The 18,270-nt window shown below is 46.0% G+C and overlaps 1 protein-coding gene across 4 annotated transcripts; it reads right to left on the bottom strand.

The window, feature by feature from the left end:
• Positions 1-242: 242 nt before the first annotated feature.
• Positions 243-16,917, bottom strand: Bcl7b (BAF chromatin remodeling complex subunit BCL7B). 4 transcript variants are annotated; one of them, XM_021661783.2, is made up of 6 exons: positions 16,660-16,917; positions 13,535-13,610; positions 5,007-5,100; positions 1,986-2,156; positions 1,488-1,567; positions 243-1,259 (listed from the first exon to the last, which is right to left on the bottom strand). In XM_021661783.2, the coding sequence occupies exons 1-6, from the start codon at positions 16,749-16,751 to the stop codon at positions 1,167-1,169; spliced, it is 606 nt and encodes a 201-aa protein (XP_021517458.1). In that variant the 5' UTR covers positions 16,752-16,917; the 3' UTR covers positions 243-1,166. The 4 variants fall into 4 exon arrangements, with proteins under 4 accessions (XP_021517458.1, XP_021517460.1, XP_021517459.1 ...); XM_021661785.2 differs by having other exon boundaries at positions 16,814-16,887; XM_021661784.2 differs by lacking the exon at positions 16,660-16,917 and adding an exon at positions 16,107-16,298.
• Between the last annotated feature and the right edge of the window lie 1,353 nt (positions 16,918-18,270).

Raw genomic sequence — 18,270 nt, 5'->3', positions numbered from 1 at the left:
GCCCAGGCTGACCCAGACCTCAAGATCCACCTGCCTCAGGCTCCTGAGTGCTGGCATTCCAGGCTGCTATTGTACTCACCATTCACACATTTCAAGGGCAGTCTTGAAACCATTCTAATCTGGGAGGGCAGTCCATGGAGGGACAATGGACAAGGCCAGCCCATGATGACCTCACAAGCACTCACCCACCCAAACCCTGATTCCACAACCTTGTTGAAAGAAGCACTCAGATAATAACAAGACATATTTCAAATAGTTTAATTTTAAAAATACTCTATTCAGTGCTAAAATAGGTCTTCACTTGCTGTTGCCCATTTCCATTTTTCTTAAACTTTTCTTTTCTTCAGACAAAAAAATAAAATCATAAAGTTCAATTAAACATGCAGATTTCAAAGAAAAGGGAACTTTCTAGAAAGTCTGAGCTGAGGCAGGTACTGCGGTCAGAACCTCCAATCCTGGCTGGGGTTTTCTGCAGCAGGAGGCACAGATGTTGGAATGCAATGGACAGGAGGAATCAGGAAGCTGTGTGTGTGTGTATATATGTGTGTGTGCTGTGTGTGTGTGTGCTCGCTTAGTGAATGTGGGGAAGCAGGCACAGGGCTAGGAGCAGCTGGGGCATCCAACAGAGGCAGGCCTGCCTCAGGGACAGGATGCAATCCCTCATGGGTTTCCTGCCCACAGGCGGAGACCTCCCCTCCTGGAAGAGCCTCCCCCATTCTTCTCCACATCTCTACCACTTAGTCCTCCTTCCAACAGCCTGCAGGGCCTGGCCCTGTGGCAAAGTCCATAATCTACAGTCTCCACTGAAGTTCAAGTAATCCTAGGCACGTTCTCTAGGGTGCCTTCCACACATTTCTCCTCATGGCGGTGTTGCCAGCAGCTCCATGCAGTGGTTCTGGGGGTGACAAATGAACCCTGATGCTCTGGCCTTACATGGGGTGCAGAAAGGATGTGAGTGCTCCTCTGCTCAAGAGCAAGCAAACACAAGTGTGAGGGACAGGAAGATGATGCGATGACCCTACGCCTTCCTTCAGCCTTCTAGCCCAGAGGGCTCCCACGTACAGGCTCTGGACCCAGTGCTTGCCCGGACCCCAGCAGCAGAGCTCGGCCAGACCAGAATGCAATAAATAGAGGCAGGGGCCCAGAGGCAAAGGGCCGGGACGGTGCTAGCTTTCCGACGTGGTCTGCTGCACTGCAGGCTGGTCCACACAGAACCGCTTCAAGGGCGGGGCACCCGAGTCCTCCTCTTCCTCAGTGGTCTAGAAGTAGCAGACAGGCATGTCCATGCATGACAGGCTACATGATGAGTAGCTTATCCATGCACCACACTGCAGACTGCAGCCTACCCTCCACCTGCTCAAAGGGTCCAAACCCTGCCCCTATTTTAGAAACTGGTGAATCTGTTTCCCCAGTAGACTCTACATCTTATCATAGCACAGCTGTGCTGGCCACTCAATTCCTAGGGTCTTTCCTTCTCTTCCTCTTACCTGTGTCTCTACTGGAACTGGTTCTTCCTTTGTGAGGGTAGGAGGTTCATCTGCAACTTCAGATGCAGGCAGTGATGGCTCTGCAAGAGAAGCAATGTTAGCCCAACGTAGGTCTGTCCTCAGCCTTGGGCTGGGAAAACTTCCTGAGTCATGTCAAGAGGATGCAGGCCTGGGAACCACATATGCAGGGCCTAGCTAAGGAGCCACTGTCCCTAATGTAAGATAGACAAAGTATGACTAGATCACAGAGAACCACCACCCCAGCCTGGGTGACAGACACTAGGAACCAAGGCTCATCTGCCATTCCAAACATCAGCATTCCTACTAGGGCCTCCCTGCTCTGAGAGGGCTGTTATACTAGATAAAACAACACAGGAAAGGAGCTAGAACAGCACATGGCCCATAGCAAGCACACATTATCCACATCAAAACCAGTTCAGGCCCCAAACCAGAAGCTAACAAGAGCCAAAGATACATTGGCTCTTGTCCATGACTCACCCTCAAGAATCTCCTGGCCCAGGGTGGGTGGCTGGGAGTCATCTGTGCGGAAGTCTGAGGTGTGTGCAGGGCTCAGGGACTCGCTCTGCTGGGGGCTGGGGCTCGAGTTGGTGCTGCTGTCCACCTTGAGTTGATAAACATCTGACATGGAACTCTGGTTGCTGTTCTCATCTGGAAACAAAAAACAGTGAAGCAACAGCTGGGGTGGCACCATCCAAGGAGCTCAGCCAGAGCCACCGACAGTTACCATGGCTGCAGATGGTCCTAAAAGGGAAGCTGGAGGGGCACTCCCGTGCCCTGGGAATTACCTGCAGACTCTAAGCTGATCTGAGACAGGTGTCATGGTAGCCTAGGCTGGCTTCAACCTCACATCGATACTCCTGGCTCTGCTTCCCAAGCCTAATTACAGGTGGGACTTGGCACACCTGGCGAGAACTCACTATGTAGCTGAACTCACTGTGAACTCTGATCTTCTTGCCTTCACAGCTCCAGTGCTGAGCCTGGAGGCATGCACCTCCACAACTGCATTGTGTGTTGCCTGAGGATGGAACCCAGGGCTTCCTGTGTACTGAGGGAGCTCTCTAACAACTGAGTCATATTCCCAACCCAAGCATTTTCTATTTGATAATATACAGTACATACAGCCAGAACCTGTGAACACAACATTTCTAGGCCAGGAATGTGGAGCTCTGCTTATATAACCATGTTTCTATTGCCTACCAATTACAGCTCTGGCCTGCAGCTTCTCGCTGCACGGTGGGAGGCAGGGGCACCATCTGTGCCTTCCCATGGCTCTCAGAACGGTAGCACCACATGTCTGGACCTCAGAGTTCCTGAAGGAGGCTGTGGTGTCTGTAGGTGGTCACCTCAGGCTCTCAGACACCTGACTGCCCCAAGGATGAGAGATTACCACTGCGGCTCTGTCTAAAGGTTTAAGGTCACTGAGGCAGTTAAATGCTGAGGAACCTACAGTTCCCCTCCCCCATTGCCCCCAGCAGTCACAGTCTGATCACTTGCACTTGCTCCTTCCTCAAAGGTGCCTCAGTCCAGATCAGTGGCCTAGCCTGATTTGACTGCCTTGAATCTCTGCCTCGTACCACAGGCAAAGTGAACACTCCAACCCATGCAGGGCTCCTATGTGCAGAGTGCGCTGTGGCCCTGTACTCTAAGACGCTTGTGGGGACGACTGAGAAGAGCAGGGACAACTGTATGCTGGGAAGCTTCACAGACAGTCCCTGAGAGACAGCATGAGGCCGCTGGAGCCTTCCTTCTCTCCAGGACCACTATCTGCCACACTAAAATGGAAGTGGCATTTTTTTTGTGTGAAAAACCTAAAGTTCTGATCCAGGCCTGGTGGCACAGACTTGTACAACAGCTGCTTGGGAGGCTGAGGCAGAAGGATGCAAATTTAAGGCTAGCCTGGGGAACTTATAGAGATTTTGTCTCAAAATTAAACATAAAGGGGCTGCAGGTAACAGCTCAAAGGCTAGAGATTGCCTCCCACTTCTGAGACGGTAAGTTCAAGTACTGCCAAAATGAAAGAAAAGAACAGCAAAGTTCTGTCACCTGTGCACTCTGGCTCTGAGTGTTAGATTCCTTAAGTGGAGATGACAACAACCACACAGATTGTATCATGGGCTGACAGAGGATAAAAATGAGGGTCGATGTGAAACTGCCTTCTGAGTACAATGCTGTATAGGTAGAAGAGGTACAGAGAGCAGCAGTCCTCAGCCTTCCCAGTGCTGGGTCCCTTTAATACAGCCCCTCATGTTGTGGAGAGCCCCAACCATACCATTATTTTCATTGCTACTTCAGAACTGTAATTTTACTACTGTTATGAATCGTAGTGTAAATATCTGTGTGGTGGTCTTAGGCGGCCCTTCTTCTGATGGGGCCCTGAGAAAGGACCATTTGACTCTAAAGAAGTCACAACCCTACAGGTTGAAAACTGCTACACTAGAAGGTAGTGCTATAGGTACAGGGGACACCCAGGCTGGCTGCCAAAGAGGCAGCAATCTTGGCTGTGGGTGGCCTACTCAAGAGCAGCATGATAAAGTCATCACTCTAAGAAAGAGACAGCTTCTAAAGGGCAGTGGTGGCACATGCCTTTAATCCCAGTACTAGGGAGGCAGAGGCAGGATGATATCTATGAGTTCGAGGCCAGTCTGGTCTAGAGTAAGTGAGTTCCAGGACAGCCAAGGCTGTTTGTTTGTTTGTCTTGAAAACAAAAACACATAAACAAAACCCTATAGCTTCTGGCCTCATGAGAGGATGTGCTTTCGTAACCTCATTAACTACAAGCCAGTGTTGGACATTTAATTTTTTTTATTTTATTATTTTTATTTTCTGACACATGCTACCTGAAGATAACACCCTCACATGATGTCTGTCAGGGTGATGCAGACTGTTAGAAAACTGTAGATAACTGGTATCCTCAGCTGCAAGCCTCATCTTCCAACACTAGACAAATTCAAGGCCATCCTGGTCTACAAAGTCCAGGACAGCCAAGGCTATACAGAGAAACCCTGTCTCAAAAAACAAATAAATAAAGAGAGAGAGTGAGAGCACACAGGCAGTTTGCAATTTGTACTCTTAAACACTGAACTGCTGTTCCAGGCTAGTTTTTGTTTTTTTAAAGACAGGGTTTCTAGCTGGCCTTGAACTCAAGAGATCCACTTGCCTCTGCCTCCCAAGTGCTAGGCTACCACACATGGCTCCTAGGTATGTTCTTATCCCTGTGACTTCACTGAATTTTTCTGATTATTTTTTAGATTAATTTTTATTTTATGTGTATGAACGTTTTGCCAGTGTGTTCACATGTGTACCATTTGCGTGCCTGGTACCTGTGGATTTCAGAAGGCATCAGAACTCTCTGGAACTAGAGTTCTGGATGGGAGCAACCACATGCTGAAAACTGAACCTGGGTCCTTACAAAAATAGCACATGCTCTTAACCATCGAGTTACCTTTCCACCCCCAAGTTTTCTATTTTCTGTAAGGGAGACATGCAAAATCAACTCACCCTGAAATTCAAGAAGGAGGGAGGAATTGGCTGAGGCATCAGACGGAAAACCATTGGGTTCCCGGGAGGCTGAACTGTTCGATTTTTTTTCTTTCTATAAAAAAAAAAAAAAAGTGTGTGTGTGTGTGTGTGTATATATATATATATATATCTGTATACATGTATGTATGTATATATGTATACATATATATGACATAGGTAAGCAGAAGACTCATAAGGAGGGACAAGACACTTGCTGTTTGAAAGCCCTCAGAGGTCTAAACAGAAGTAATGGGGGAAACCAGGAACCCAAGAGGTGGAGAATGACAAAGACCCATACAACCGTTTCCTCTAGACTCAGCATCTGTAGCTGAAAGTGAACTCCACAACAAGCAGCTAAGCGATAGGGGACAGGTACTCGGCCTACAGGTCCATGGTTCTCTTCTGCCCTGACTGCAGCATTCAGCACTCCACCAAGCCTTTCCCTGCACGGCAGGATGAGATACAAAATACGCACGGTTGCGCAGACCCTTGGTTTTCTATTTTCTGACCCCTAGTTAGGCAAAATGAAACACTATCGATATAACAGGGTAGGGTAGGGCAAAAAGCACCTGCTGGCTCTGCTGCAATTGCTAGCATCTATTACTCAGGATCACTATCCTTGCTTTCCCCTGGGACAGCCCTTCCTACAGACAGAGGCTGTTCGTAAAGGACCTCAGTGGGAAGGCATGGCCACTGGCCCCTCACACAGCAGAGAGCACCAAAAGCAAATGCTGAAATCACAGTCTCAGATCCACCAACCTGTACTCACCTACACACTTGAGGCACTAGTGTACAAAGAGCAGTTAGTAACCCTCAAATCCAGCCCTATAAAAATTCTCTTATATCTATTTTTGCCTTCACCTTTATTTTTCATATGCAGACCTATTTCTTTAATTGAGTTAAATTACATTGAATTATTTCTTTTGTATATGAATATATGTGAACTTGTGTGGCGGTCACAGGACAACTTGGGAGAGTCAGTTCTTCCCTTCCTGGGAATTGAACTTGAGTCATCAGGCTTAGTGACAGGGGCCTTTATCTGTTGCACCAACCCTGCCTGCCTATGTGGCCCTAATTTTACTGTAATGGTAAACATGTCACCACTTACCTACATAAACATACTTCGTAGTAGTTACATAATATTTTATACGCCATGATTCACCACTGCTCCCTAGCTACTGGATATTTAGCTTTCACATAGTTATAATTATGTTTATTACTACAAAGACCATGAATTTTTGTTCTGAATTTTTGTTTGTTTTGTTTTCAAGACAGGGTTTTTCTGTGTAGCCTTGGCTGTCCTGAACTCACTTTGTAGAGGAGATTGGCCTTGACTCACAGAGATACGTTATCTGTCTCTGTTTCCCTGAGTGCTGGGATTACAGGCAAGTACCACTGTGCCCTGGTTTGAATTATTTTCTACTCAAATAATTGTGGGGAAAAAAACACAAAGAAACAAAATAACTCTATTCATTTTAGGTCATAAGTATACAGATATGGTTACTATTTTTGGAATGTCCATGTCTCTTTTTGCATTTTTTGCAGCAGTGGAGATCAAACCCAGGATCTCATGCATGCTAAGGTAGTAAGCACTTACCACTGAGTACAATCAGTCAATCAATCACATCTCAAAATTGTTCCAGTAAATTATGCCCTTGAGTTAAAGAGAAAATCAACGAGGAAGTTAAGAGAACTCTGTAACTGTAACACTGTCAGAGCTGTTTTGACATTCATTGATGCCAACTGTATTCAGCAACAACGTGGGCAAGTAAACTTTATAGAACAAATAAAACCCCAGTCTTTAAAAAGGGCTGGAGGCTAGGGAGATGGCTGTCATACAGTGCTTGCCACACAGGCACCAGGACCTCAGCTCAGACCTCCAGCAGCCACCTAAAAGCCAGGTGTGAGGGCATGCATACACACACTCACACAGACACAGAAAGACAGGCACACATCAGAGTGGGATGTAGTTCAGTGACAGAGTGCTTGCGTAGCACGCATGATGCTCTGGGTTCCATCCCCAGCACTGCAGGAAGTCAGGCATGATAGTAATCCCAGCACCTGGGAGGCAAGAGGACCAGACCTTCAAGGTGTGTGTGTGTGTGTGTGTGTGTCAATGTACATGTATTTGTATCTATCTGTCTGTCTGTCTATCTATCTATCTGCATCTATAGATACATATATGGATATCTATCTATAATAGATATCCATATCTATTATATCTATATCTATTAATATAGATATAGATATCTATAGATTTCTATCTATATAGCTATCTATCTATCAATATAGATAGATATCTATCAATATAGATAGATAGCTATAAAGATAGATATCTATAGATAGATACAGATAGACAGACAGACAGATAACGTATCAAAGTTTGAGGCCAGCCTGGGCTCCACCCGACTGTTTCAAAAACAAAACAAAACAAAACAAAACAAAACAAAACAAAACAAACAAAACAAGACCAAATGGGCTGGAGAGATGGATCAGCAGTTGAGAACACTGGCTGCTCTTCCACAGACCTGGGTTCAGCACCCACAGGGCAGCTCACAACCATCTGTAATTCAATTTTCAGGGTATGTGATGCCCTTTCTACCCTCTGCAGAAGCACGTGGTACACAGGCTTACATGCAGTCAGAACACTCACCCACCCAAAATAAAAGAATTAAACAAACAAAAATATCCCTAAAAGCTAAGCATCCAATTCAATAAGCTAGAAAATGAACAAGAGTAAACTAATAAAAAGGAATAACAATAGCCAAAAATACCAGAGATAGATAAATACAGAATTATTCTTTATACAGGTTTCAGAAGCAACAAGATCACCTATTCGAAAAGCCACAAACACATCAAAAATGAGGAAAGGCACAGTAAGCATGCATGTAATATGTCTATTTGTTTAGTTGCTTTTTTTCTGTTTGTTGGTTTTGTTTTTAAGACAAAGTCTCAGTATACAGCCCTGGCTAGATGGCTTATGTGTAGTGATTTGAATAAGAAAAGTCCCTATAGGTTAATATGTTTCAATACTTGGTCCCCAGTTGGTAGAACTGAGAGGAAAATTTTAAGAGACATGACCTTTTTGAAAGATGTGATAGCTAGTTTTAGGTCAACCTGACACAAGCCAGAATCATTTAGGAAGAGGGAGCCTTAATTGAGAAAATGTTCCCATCAGTGGCCTGCAGGCAAGCCTGTGCTGCATTTTCTTGATGGATGATAATGCCACCCCTGAGCTGGTGGTCCTGTGTGCTATGAGAAAGCAGACTGAGCAAGGCAGAAAGCAGCACTCCTTCATGGTCTCTGCTTCAGTTCCTGCCTCCAGGTTCCCACCTTGAGTTCCCACCATGGCTCAGCCAATGACTGTCACCTGAGATCTATAAGCTTTTAACAAGCCCTCCCCTCCCCACCCAAGCCACTTAGGGTCAAGGTCTTTATCACACCAGTGAAAACTCCAACACAGGAGGTGGGGGTGAGTTTTCAAAAGACTCACACTCTCCCAGTATACTCTCTGCCTCTTGCTTATGTGAGCTCTCAGCTGCCCCAGCCTTAGCTCTGCCATTACAGACTCTCACTCTCTGAAACCAGAAGCCCAACTAAACTCTTTCTTGTATAAATTGCCTTGGTCATGGTGTCTCATCACAGCAAAAGAAAATTAACTAAGGCTTGATGTACAACAGGATGACCTCAACACCCTTGCCTATTCAGTGCTGTGATTAAAGGCGTACACCACCGTGCCCAGCCATCATGACAGGTTTTAAAACACAAAAGAATCTTCCAAAAAAAACTACACACCAGCCATTGAGAACTAAGAGCAGTGGACCAAGGACATTTCAGATTCCAGATAGCCAAGCTTCCCAAGTAGGCAAACAGGACAGGAAACAGAGTGTCAGTGGTCGTCAGAATGTGGTGGCCACATCAGTGGACACTTGTGAGGAGAAGGGGGAACTTGGCACTGTCCCCAGTAAGGAGCCAGGATGAACATTCATCTACATGGAAATGATGGACACATTTGCACTGCCCCAGGTGTCTTATAAATGGAAAGAGAACAGCCAGCCTGTAGATTACATGGAAGAACATCTCTGTGGCCTCGAAGGGACAGAGTCTTTCTGTTTCCTTCAGTGTGGAGACAAGTGTCCTACCACTGACCTGCACTACCAGCCTGCATTTCACTTTCCCCTGACCTTCCATTTCAGTCACTTTCCTCTGACCTCAAACTCTGTAGTCCAGGCAGGCAGTGACCACGTGGTCTTCCTGCTTCTGCCTCCCAAGTGGCTAAGATTACAGGCCTGTTGCACCAGGTCCAATTAGTGCAACATCCATTTTGAATGTTTAGACAGTATGAAGCCCAGGCTCATAAGAATCCTGCCTTAGCCTCCCAGGTGCTAGGATCTCAAGTATGCACTACCAGATGCAGAAGGAATTTTTTCTTAAGGCTTAATGTATATGCACAAACTATATTTTAAAAGATTTGTTTTATTTATGTTAAGTTTGAGCACTTTACCTGGGCACTGTGGCTCATACCTGTGATCCTAGCACTCTGGAGGCTAGCAGAGGAGAAATGTACAAGTTCAAGTACTGCCTGAGCTATATAGTGAGATTCTGCTACAAAACTCTCCAAAATGAAGAAATAAAATTAAATACTCAGGACACTACAGAGTATTTTTTTAAAAATAAGTTATAAATGAAGAGAAACATGAACAGCTTAATGGACAATAAGCACAATTCCCACAATTCATAAGAAAAAGACTATGTAAGGAAATTGCCAGTCCTGGCGATACATGCCTGTAATCTCAGCACTTAGAGGGTAAAGGCAGGATGATCAGATATTAAAAGACTATTCTCTGCTACACTGTGGGTTTGGGCCAGCCTGGGTTACATGAAACCCTGCCTCAAAAAAAAAAAAAAAAAAAAAAAGAAAAAGATGGGCAAAAGACCTAGACAGGACCTTCCTTCAAGGACTGAAAGGGCTTCTGCTCCAGAAAAAAGTCATGGCTGAGTAGGTAGTTGGGTTTGGCAAAGCTGCACCCAGCTGAGAGTGTGAAGCCGTATTTCCACTGCAGTGTGGTCCTGGTTGAAACAGAAACTGGTGTCTTCATTCTGGAAAACAGTTCAGCATTAGCTAGTACAGGCCAAAACACACAGTGGAAGCCCAGGGTCCAGAATGCTAGGAATGCTACTAATCCAGACATTGAACACAAATGCTCTAGGGGCACTGTCTGTTCTGTGACACCCAAACCAGAAGTGATCTAGACATCCACATACAGGGCAGTAAGAGAGAGGATTGGGAAGATTGTCTGGTTGCTGTCTTAGTTAGGGTTGCTATTGCTGTGATGAAACACCATAACCAAAGCAAGCTGGGGAGAAGTTTATTTAGCCTACACTTCCTCAGCACTGCTTACCACTGAAGGAAGCCACAACAAGAACACAAGCAGGGCTAGAACCTTAAGAGATAATGCAATCTTTTTTTTTTGGGGGGGAGGGGGTGGGTTAGGTTTTTTCAAGACAGGATTTTGGTTGTACTCAAACTAGTTTTGTAGACCACACTGGCTTCAAACTCAGAGAATCACTTGCCTTTGCCTCCCAAGTGCCAGGATGAAAGGCAAGCATCACCACCTCATAGGCAGCTTGCTTTCTTACAAAACCCAGGACCAACAGGCCAGGGTTTTAGCCACAACGGACTGGGCCCTCCCCCACTAATCGCTAATTAAGACAACGATATACAGGCTTGCCTACAGCCCAGTCTTATGGAGACATTTCTAATTGGGGTTCCCTCCTCTCAGATAAATCTAGTTTGTGTGTCAAGTTGACATAAGACCAGACAGCACACATGCTTGCCACATAGGCACGAGGGAGCTTATATCCCCAGGTTGCAAAGAAAAGCTGGGCAGACAAGGCAGCCTTTCCTGCTACCCTACTGCTGAGAAGGTGGGGACCAAGAATCCTGAGACAATCTGGCCAGCTAACTTAGCTGGGGTTTATTCAGAGTCTACCTCAGTAACTCAGGTGGAGAGTAATAGAGAGACATCTGTCACTGACCTATGGCCTCCTCATGTGCAAACACATGCACACATACTACACACAAGAGGAAGAGAGAGTAATTATGGGCAGGTCTGATGGAGTTTGCCTGTAATCCCAGTAACCTGAAGATTCAGACGGGATATCAAAGTATGAGGTCAGCCTACAATTCAGAGGGAAATCATGCATCAATAAAAGAAAACACAGCCAGGAATAATGGCACACACCCTTAATCCCAGGACTCAGGAGGAAGAGGCAGGCAGATCTTTGTGAGTCTACATAACAAATTCAGAATATTCAGCGCTACGCAGAGAGACTTTGTCTCACTCCCATCCCCAGCCCCACAAAGAAAACTTATAAACAAAAAATTAAAAATAGAAAGGAGGGAAAAATAGGATCAGAGACAACATGAATTGATATCATAAATACAGTGCTGGGCAAAACAAGAAACACAAAAATAACAACAAAGAAAAAATTAAGACACAAAAAGACACTTTACGATTCATTTCTTAGTTTAATTTTTATTTTATGTGTATGGGTGCACTGCCTGCATGTATGTCTGTGCACCACATATGTACCTGGTGCCAGCAGAGGTCAGATCTCCTGGAACTGGAGTTACAGATGGGTGTAAGCCACCATGTGGGTGCTGGGAACTGAACTTGGGTCCTCCGGAACATCATCCAGTGCTCTAAACTGCTGAGCCATCTCTCCAGCCCTACGATTCGTTTGTATAAAGTTCAAAATCCCTAAAAATGACCAGAGTGGTGGAAAGAAATACATAAGAGAGTGGCCACTCCTAAAGAGGAAGGCAAAACAGCAAAGGGTCTTCAGAGTCAGTGATGCTCTATTCTTGGACCCTACTGTTTCTATTTATTCGAGACAGGGATCACTGTGCGGCCCAGGTTGGCCTAGAATTCCCACTTCTGAGGGCTGGGGTTACAGGTGTGCATCAGCTGTCCCCCAGCTATACCTAGATATATACTATAAGGATGTTCGCTTATAGTTACTAGACTGCAGAATTCTGCCTTAAATGTTTCTAGACATATACACAGTTGTTTTTCAGTGCTCGAGAAGGAATCTACACCCTCAAGCATTACGCAAAAGATCAACCACAGCCACACCCCCAGCTCACTGTATATATTTTTAAAAGGTGTGTGTACGTGTATGAGTGCTTTGCCTGCATGTATGTCTGTGTACCGTGTGCCTGCATGTATGTCTGTGTACCGTGTGCCTGCCTGACTTTGGATCCCTAGAACTGGAGTTCCAGGCAGTTTGGGAGCTGTAAACTGAACCTAGGTACTCTGCAAGAGCAGAAAGTGCTCTTAACCCCTGAGCCATTTCTCCAGCCCTTATTTTATATTTTTAATAAATGAATTATTATGTGTACAAAAGGGGGATCACATGCCATTACACACATGTGGAGCTTAAAGGACAATTCTGTGGAGTCAGCTCTCTCCCTCCACCTTTACATGGGACCTTTACAAGTATTTCAATACTTGGAACCCATCCATATAAAGGTACAGGGAGAGAGCTGACTCCAGAGAATTGTGCACGTATTGAAATAAGGTTGCCAGGCATATGTGGCAACCATCAGAACCCTATATGTTTTTCTTTAAAAGATTTATTTTACTTTTTATTTGTGTGCATGTGTGTGTGCGCTCGTGTGCGAAAGTGCATATGCCCATCTGTGGCCCATCTGTGGAGAGCAGAAGAAGAGAGCATCAAATCTCTTGTAGTTGAAGTTACAGACTGACCGCTGAAATCCCAGCATCCAGGAGGAGAAAAGAGGATGGTGAATTCAAAACCATTGTGGGCTACATATGCCTTTTGAGTCAGTGCTGAGCTACTCAGAAAGACCCAGTCTAAAAAGCAAATAAGGGACTAGAGCGACTGGTCAGTGGCTAAGCACATTTGCTGCTTTTCCAGAGGACTCACACTCAAGTCCGGCACCAACATGGCAACTAGCAACTGTAATTTTAGATCCAGGGGATCTGACATCCTCTCCTCGCCTCTGTAAGTAGTGCACATGTGTAGTATGCAGGCAAGCACACACATGCATAAAATAAAAATAAATATTTTCAAAATATTAGAAAATATTTTGGAGGAGCTGGAGAGATACCTCAGCAGTTAAAGAGTGCTTACTGCTCTTGCACAGGACCTGGGTTTGATGTCTAGTACCTGATGGTGACTCACAGTCATCCGTGACTCCAGTTCCAAGGGATCTGATGCCCTCTTCCTGAGTATCAGGCACGAGTATGGTACACTTGTATACATTGGGCAGAACACCCACAATGGGGAAAAGACAAACTATGCTGAAAAATACAATAGAATGAAGAAACAGAAAAACAGAGGAAGGCCTTGCACAGATCATAACAGAGCTGAAGGTACTGTCAACTCAGTTCCAGAGAAATAAATTCCTTTATAATTAAAAGAGGCAACCAGTGAAAAGAAAACGCTATATTTAACTGTTGTTTCCCTCCTATACTTACCTCCTTGCTATCAGTCACAGGCACCCATTTGAATATTCTCAGGGATGTGTCACCTACAGTCACCCATTTCTTCTCCCTAGAAGATAAGCATTAATCAGAGTTAATAAAACATATTTTCTTTATTAACTATGCTTTCTGCTTTTCAACAGATTGCTCCTTTGATGTGGAATGCCTTTTAGACTTCCTTATCAAATTACACCTGAAAACAGGTTTGGACAATAGGGAGTAACCAAAGTAGGAGTGAGGCCAGAAGTGGCAGCTTTCACATGTATGCTTGTAACCTTAGCACCTGGAGGCTAAGGCAGGAGGACTACCACAAATTGGGTGTAGGGGAGGCTTTGAAAGGCAGTGAGTGTGGCTCAGTCTCAACAGGCTTGCTTAGCACGCACAGCTCCTGATTTGCATGCTCATTTTATGAATGTGACTTTTTCTAGAATATCAAAATGTGGCTCTGAGGAACCAATATTTAAAAAAAAATTTAAACATTGTATTATTTTTATGCATGTGGGTGCTTTAAGTGCATGTGTGTCTGAATCACACACATGCTGTGCCCACATATGCCAGAAGAGGGCACGAGGTCCTGTGGAACTGGAGTTACAGCTGGTTGGGGGGGCCACATGGTCCTAAGAATTGAATGGATTTTGATCACGGGCAAACAAAAGTCAATGAGGATTATGAAGATAATTTCTAAATCTCTCTAGGTTGGTTTTGTTCATTTTGCATATATCGGTTCCTCCAAAGGAAGAACTATCAAAAGAAAGAAACTGGTACCATTTGTATGCTAGCTAATCAAGACTACTCACAGAGAAAGAGAAATATGCAACTTGCTTCATTCATTCATTCGTGTACTTATTTATTTATTTGTGTGTTTCTGGGTTTTCATGACAGGGTTTCTCTGTGTACCCTTGACTGTCCTGGACTCACTGTTTAAATCTGGCTGGCCTCGAAATCACAGGTATCCTCCTGCCTCTGCCTCCCTGAGTGCTGGGTTTATAGGTATGTGCCACCATGCCATGCTAAATCTGCAGATTTTACTCTTGAATTTCAAACCCTTGTAGTTTCCCTTGTGTCTCCAGTCTGGGGCTACGACACAGTGGGAAGCTCTAGTCTAGCATGGCCAGGCTATGGGCTCCATCACCAGCATACAAACAAAACCAATCCCTTCCTCCAACATTCTTGTCTGCCCTGGTGAGGTAGAAATGCAGAACTACCACCGTACTAGCAAAGCAAGGGAAAGTTAGATGGCTTGCCCAAGGTCAGCCTAAGACAAACTACTAAAGCCTCACATGTCTCTAAACCCAGCTGAACCAGGTGCACCCTCAACTCATTCAGCATTTCTCTTTTGGGGGAGGGGGCATAGGAGAACTAGGGATGGAACCCAGGGCCTTGGCCAAACTAGGCAAGTGCTCTACCAGCAAACAACATCCCTAGCCACTCAAAATGCTTGTTTTATGGCAGGGACTCTTAAAGCATCTAGACTGGCCTTCAACGTGTGATCCTCCTGCCTCAGCTTCCTGAGTTGCGGGGATCACAGGCCTTAGACGTTAGGCACGCTTCACTATGTTGCTTAGCCCAGAAGCCCCTAGACTCAAGTGGTATTCCTTGAGCAGCTAGGGGACCAAAGTGTTTGCTGCAATGTTAGTATTTTTGAAATAAAAGTCAAACAGGGCTGCACTATATATAGTATAGTATATAGTGAGAAATCATAACATAAATAAGGTTGTTGGCTTTATCCTCAGAAATAGGAAATGAGAGTTGGTTCAAATATGTGAAATGTCTTGCAGTTCAGCCTAACACAATTAAGAAAAATTCTATGAACATGACTTTTTCTAGAATTTCAAAATGTGGCTCCAACATTTAAAAAATATAGTACACATTTTATTATTTATTATTATTATTATTTTTCTGCATGTGGGTGCTTTAAATGCATGTGTGCATATGCCAGAAGAGGCCACTGGAGTGGGTTGTGGGTGCCATGTGGTGCCAGAAACTGAATGCAGGTCTTCTCCAAGAGCAGACAAGTGCTTTTAACCATTGAGCCATTTCTCCAGCCTCCAAACTTAAAAAAGGAAAAGAAAAACTACTTGTGTCTTCTGCAATAGTATGTACATTTAACCAATAAGCCACCTGTTCAGGCTAGAAACAACTTTTCGGTAGAACTAGATGTTAACCGGGAACAGATGAGCCTGCTTCATTTATTTCCTTACCATTGAAAAATGAGAGGGGGGTGGGGAGCCTAGAGAATTACATACGAAGCAGAGGAATGCCATGAGATGTGGACTTAAAAATTGGCTGCGTGTTTAGTCCTAGCACTTGGGAGGCAGACAGGCCTCCCTTGAGGGTTCAAGGTCAGCCTGATCTACAAAGTAAAGTTCCAGGACAGCCAAGGGTACAGAATGAGATCCTGATTCAAAAACAAAACAAAAGCAAATGTCATTGTAGCGAAATCTTAGCCACTGGGGAAACTGAGGCGGAAGAAAAGCGTGATGCCAGCCTGCAGTAGAGAAAGAGCCAGTCAAAACAATGGCTCCAACAGTTGATTCAGAACAGTTTAATGCAAGAAGAGCCTCACCTAAATTGTTCGCTCAGTCTAGGTTTGCAATACACATTTGCTGGGACAGTCCCCTGGATGCCAAGAGCAAACATATCCAGAGTGGGCAGGCTGAGAGCCCCAGATATACGATGTCAGAGATTTCTGTTCCGACAGACACGAGTTTACAAACTCCCAACTAATTTCAAGCACTTATACCGCATAACACTTAACCGACGGCGCCGGGCAGCTGCAACGCGCAGGAGCGGAAGCTGAACCGGACGGCGACAGGCAGCCCTTCCGCGAGGTCCTGGAACCCGCCGGAAGTGGAACTGCACAGCGCCAGGTGCCCGGAAACGACTAATGACAACGAGTGGGCGGGGCTGCGAACTGCCTGTCCTCCTGATTGGCTACTGCGAACGCGCAGTCCTGACTTCACGCCGACGCCGGCGCGCCCTCCTTTCGCTTTTCTTGCTCCGGCCCCCTCCCCCCAAGAGCCGGCCTCTCGGTTCCCACCCCTGGACGTGCCTGGTAATCCTCCGCGCCGGGTTTCCCGCAACCCCGCGTCAGCACCCCCTCCGCTCCCGCCCCTCACCATTTCCGCACTTTCTCGATGGCCGCCATCACCTTCTTGATGTCATCTTTGGCCCGGCTACGGGTCTCGGCCCGGACCGAACGGCCCGACATGGCGGCGGCGGGGAGTGGCTGGGGGCCGGGACACTGCTCCCAAGACGCGGGATATCACGCACCTCATGCGCCACCGTCCACCCGCCGCCACCGCAGCACGTCACCGCGGCCGTCGCCCCCTCCGTGCGCGCGTGCGTGAGGGAGCGCGCGCTCCCGCCCGCCCCTTGGGCCCTTGGAGCCTCAGCGCGCTTGCGCACCCCGCCCGGAGCCTCCCTGCTGTGTGCGTCGAGAGGCCCTTTGACCCCTCACTGGCAGGCAGACCCTCGTGTCGCCCGCACGTGGTGTGTGCCGGGCCAGTCTGCGGTGGTGGTGGCGGTGGGTTGGAATCTCGACGTCACCACTTTATTCTGCTGCTTAAATTATTATTTTTGAAACAAGGACTCACTGTGTATGCCCTGGAACTTGCTATGTAGACCAGGCCAACCTCGAACCCGGAGAGTCACCTGATTCTGCCACTCCAGTGTTACTGTGTGCCACTGCATCCGACTGGGAAATTTTATTTCATTTCACACGGTTTTTCTGTGTATCCTGGGTGGCCTGGAACTCACTCTGTAGACCAGGCTGGCCTACTCAAAGATCTGCCCGTCTCTGTCTCTTAAGTGCTGGGATCAAAGATGTCCACCACCGCATTTTTTGGGGGAAATTTTTGGGTTTTTTTGCTACAGGGTTTCCCTGTGTATCCTTGGCTGTCCTGGACTCACTTTATAGACAGGCTGGCCTGGAACTCACAGAGATCCACCTGCCTCTGCATCCCTGAGTGCCCGGATTCCAGTAGTGTGCCACATCTGCTGGAAAAAAAAAAAAATAAGTGTGTGTATGGTACAGTGAACAATTTGTGGGAACTGGTTCTCCCATGAGTTTCAAGTTCACATCAAACGCATTAACCCCTTGATGGCCCCCAGCCCTTCAAGGAATTATGTTCTTCATCTTCATGTAACCAAAGACCTGTGTCATGAGTGTCTAAATGTGTTCCAGAGTCAATATCACACCTTTTTTCATCTTGACTTTCCATCGTTGATTTCTCTGTTGCCCATCTGAAATTTTCTTCTGTTTGAATTAACTCGGCTACATGGTGGTTTTAAGACCAGCCTTGGCTCCAGAAGACCTTGGTTTGGGGGAAAAAAGAAACAGGCTTGGAACTAGAGAAGGGTTCAATGGTGGGGCACTTGCCTAGAATCATCCAGTAAAAGATGGGGAATGGCTCAGTTGTCAGCACCTGCTAGAATCAGCCAACGGGGAGCTGGAGATATGGCCCAGCATTAGAACATGTGGCTTGAGTTCCATACCAGTTATCACACATTAGCACTTGCACACCTGTGCTAATGCATGTGCACACATGGACAATGGACTCCTAAGTCTTATAAAGTCTTTGCCCTTAAGGGATCACCTCATGGATGGCAAAGTCAAAGGCTCTATGAAGAAACCCTAGGAGCAAGTTTGAGCTCAGACATTGAATTTGTGCTTGCCATTTCAGCTCCAGAAGTCCTAGTTTCTCCACCTGCAGTGTGGTCATAGTTCC

This window comes from Meriones unguiculatus, chromosome 4 (genome assembly GCF_030254825.1).
Source record: "Meriones unguiculatus strain TT.TT164.6M chromosome 4, Bangor_MerUng_6.1, whole genome shotgun sequence".
NCBI lineage: Eukaryota > Metazoa > Chordata > Mammalia > Rodentia > Muridae > Meriones > Meriones unguiculatus.
This window is presented reverse-complemented; position numbering and strand designations above follow the sequence as displayed.

Excerpts from the sequence above, each read along its gene's own strand:
- Bcl7b (XM_021661783.2), bottom strand. The coding sequence starts at position 16,751 with ATGTCGGGCCGTTCGGTCCGGGCCGAGACCCGTAGCCGGGCCAAAGAT. Across the intron at positions 13,611-16,659 it reads ATCGAGAAAGTGCGGAAATG|GGAGAAGAAATGGGTGACTG; the intron begins GTGAGGGGCGGG and ends CTTATCTTCTAG. Across the intron at positions 1,568-1,985 it reads GGGCCAGGAGATTCTTGAGG|AGCCATCACTGCCTGCATCT; the intron begins GTGAGTCATGGA and ends CTTCTCTTGCAG.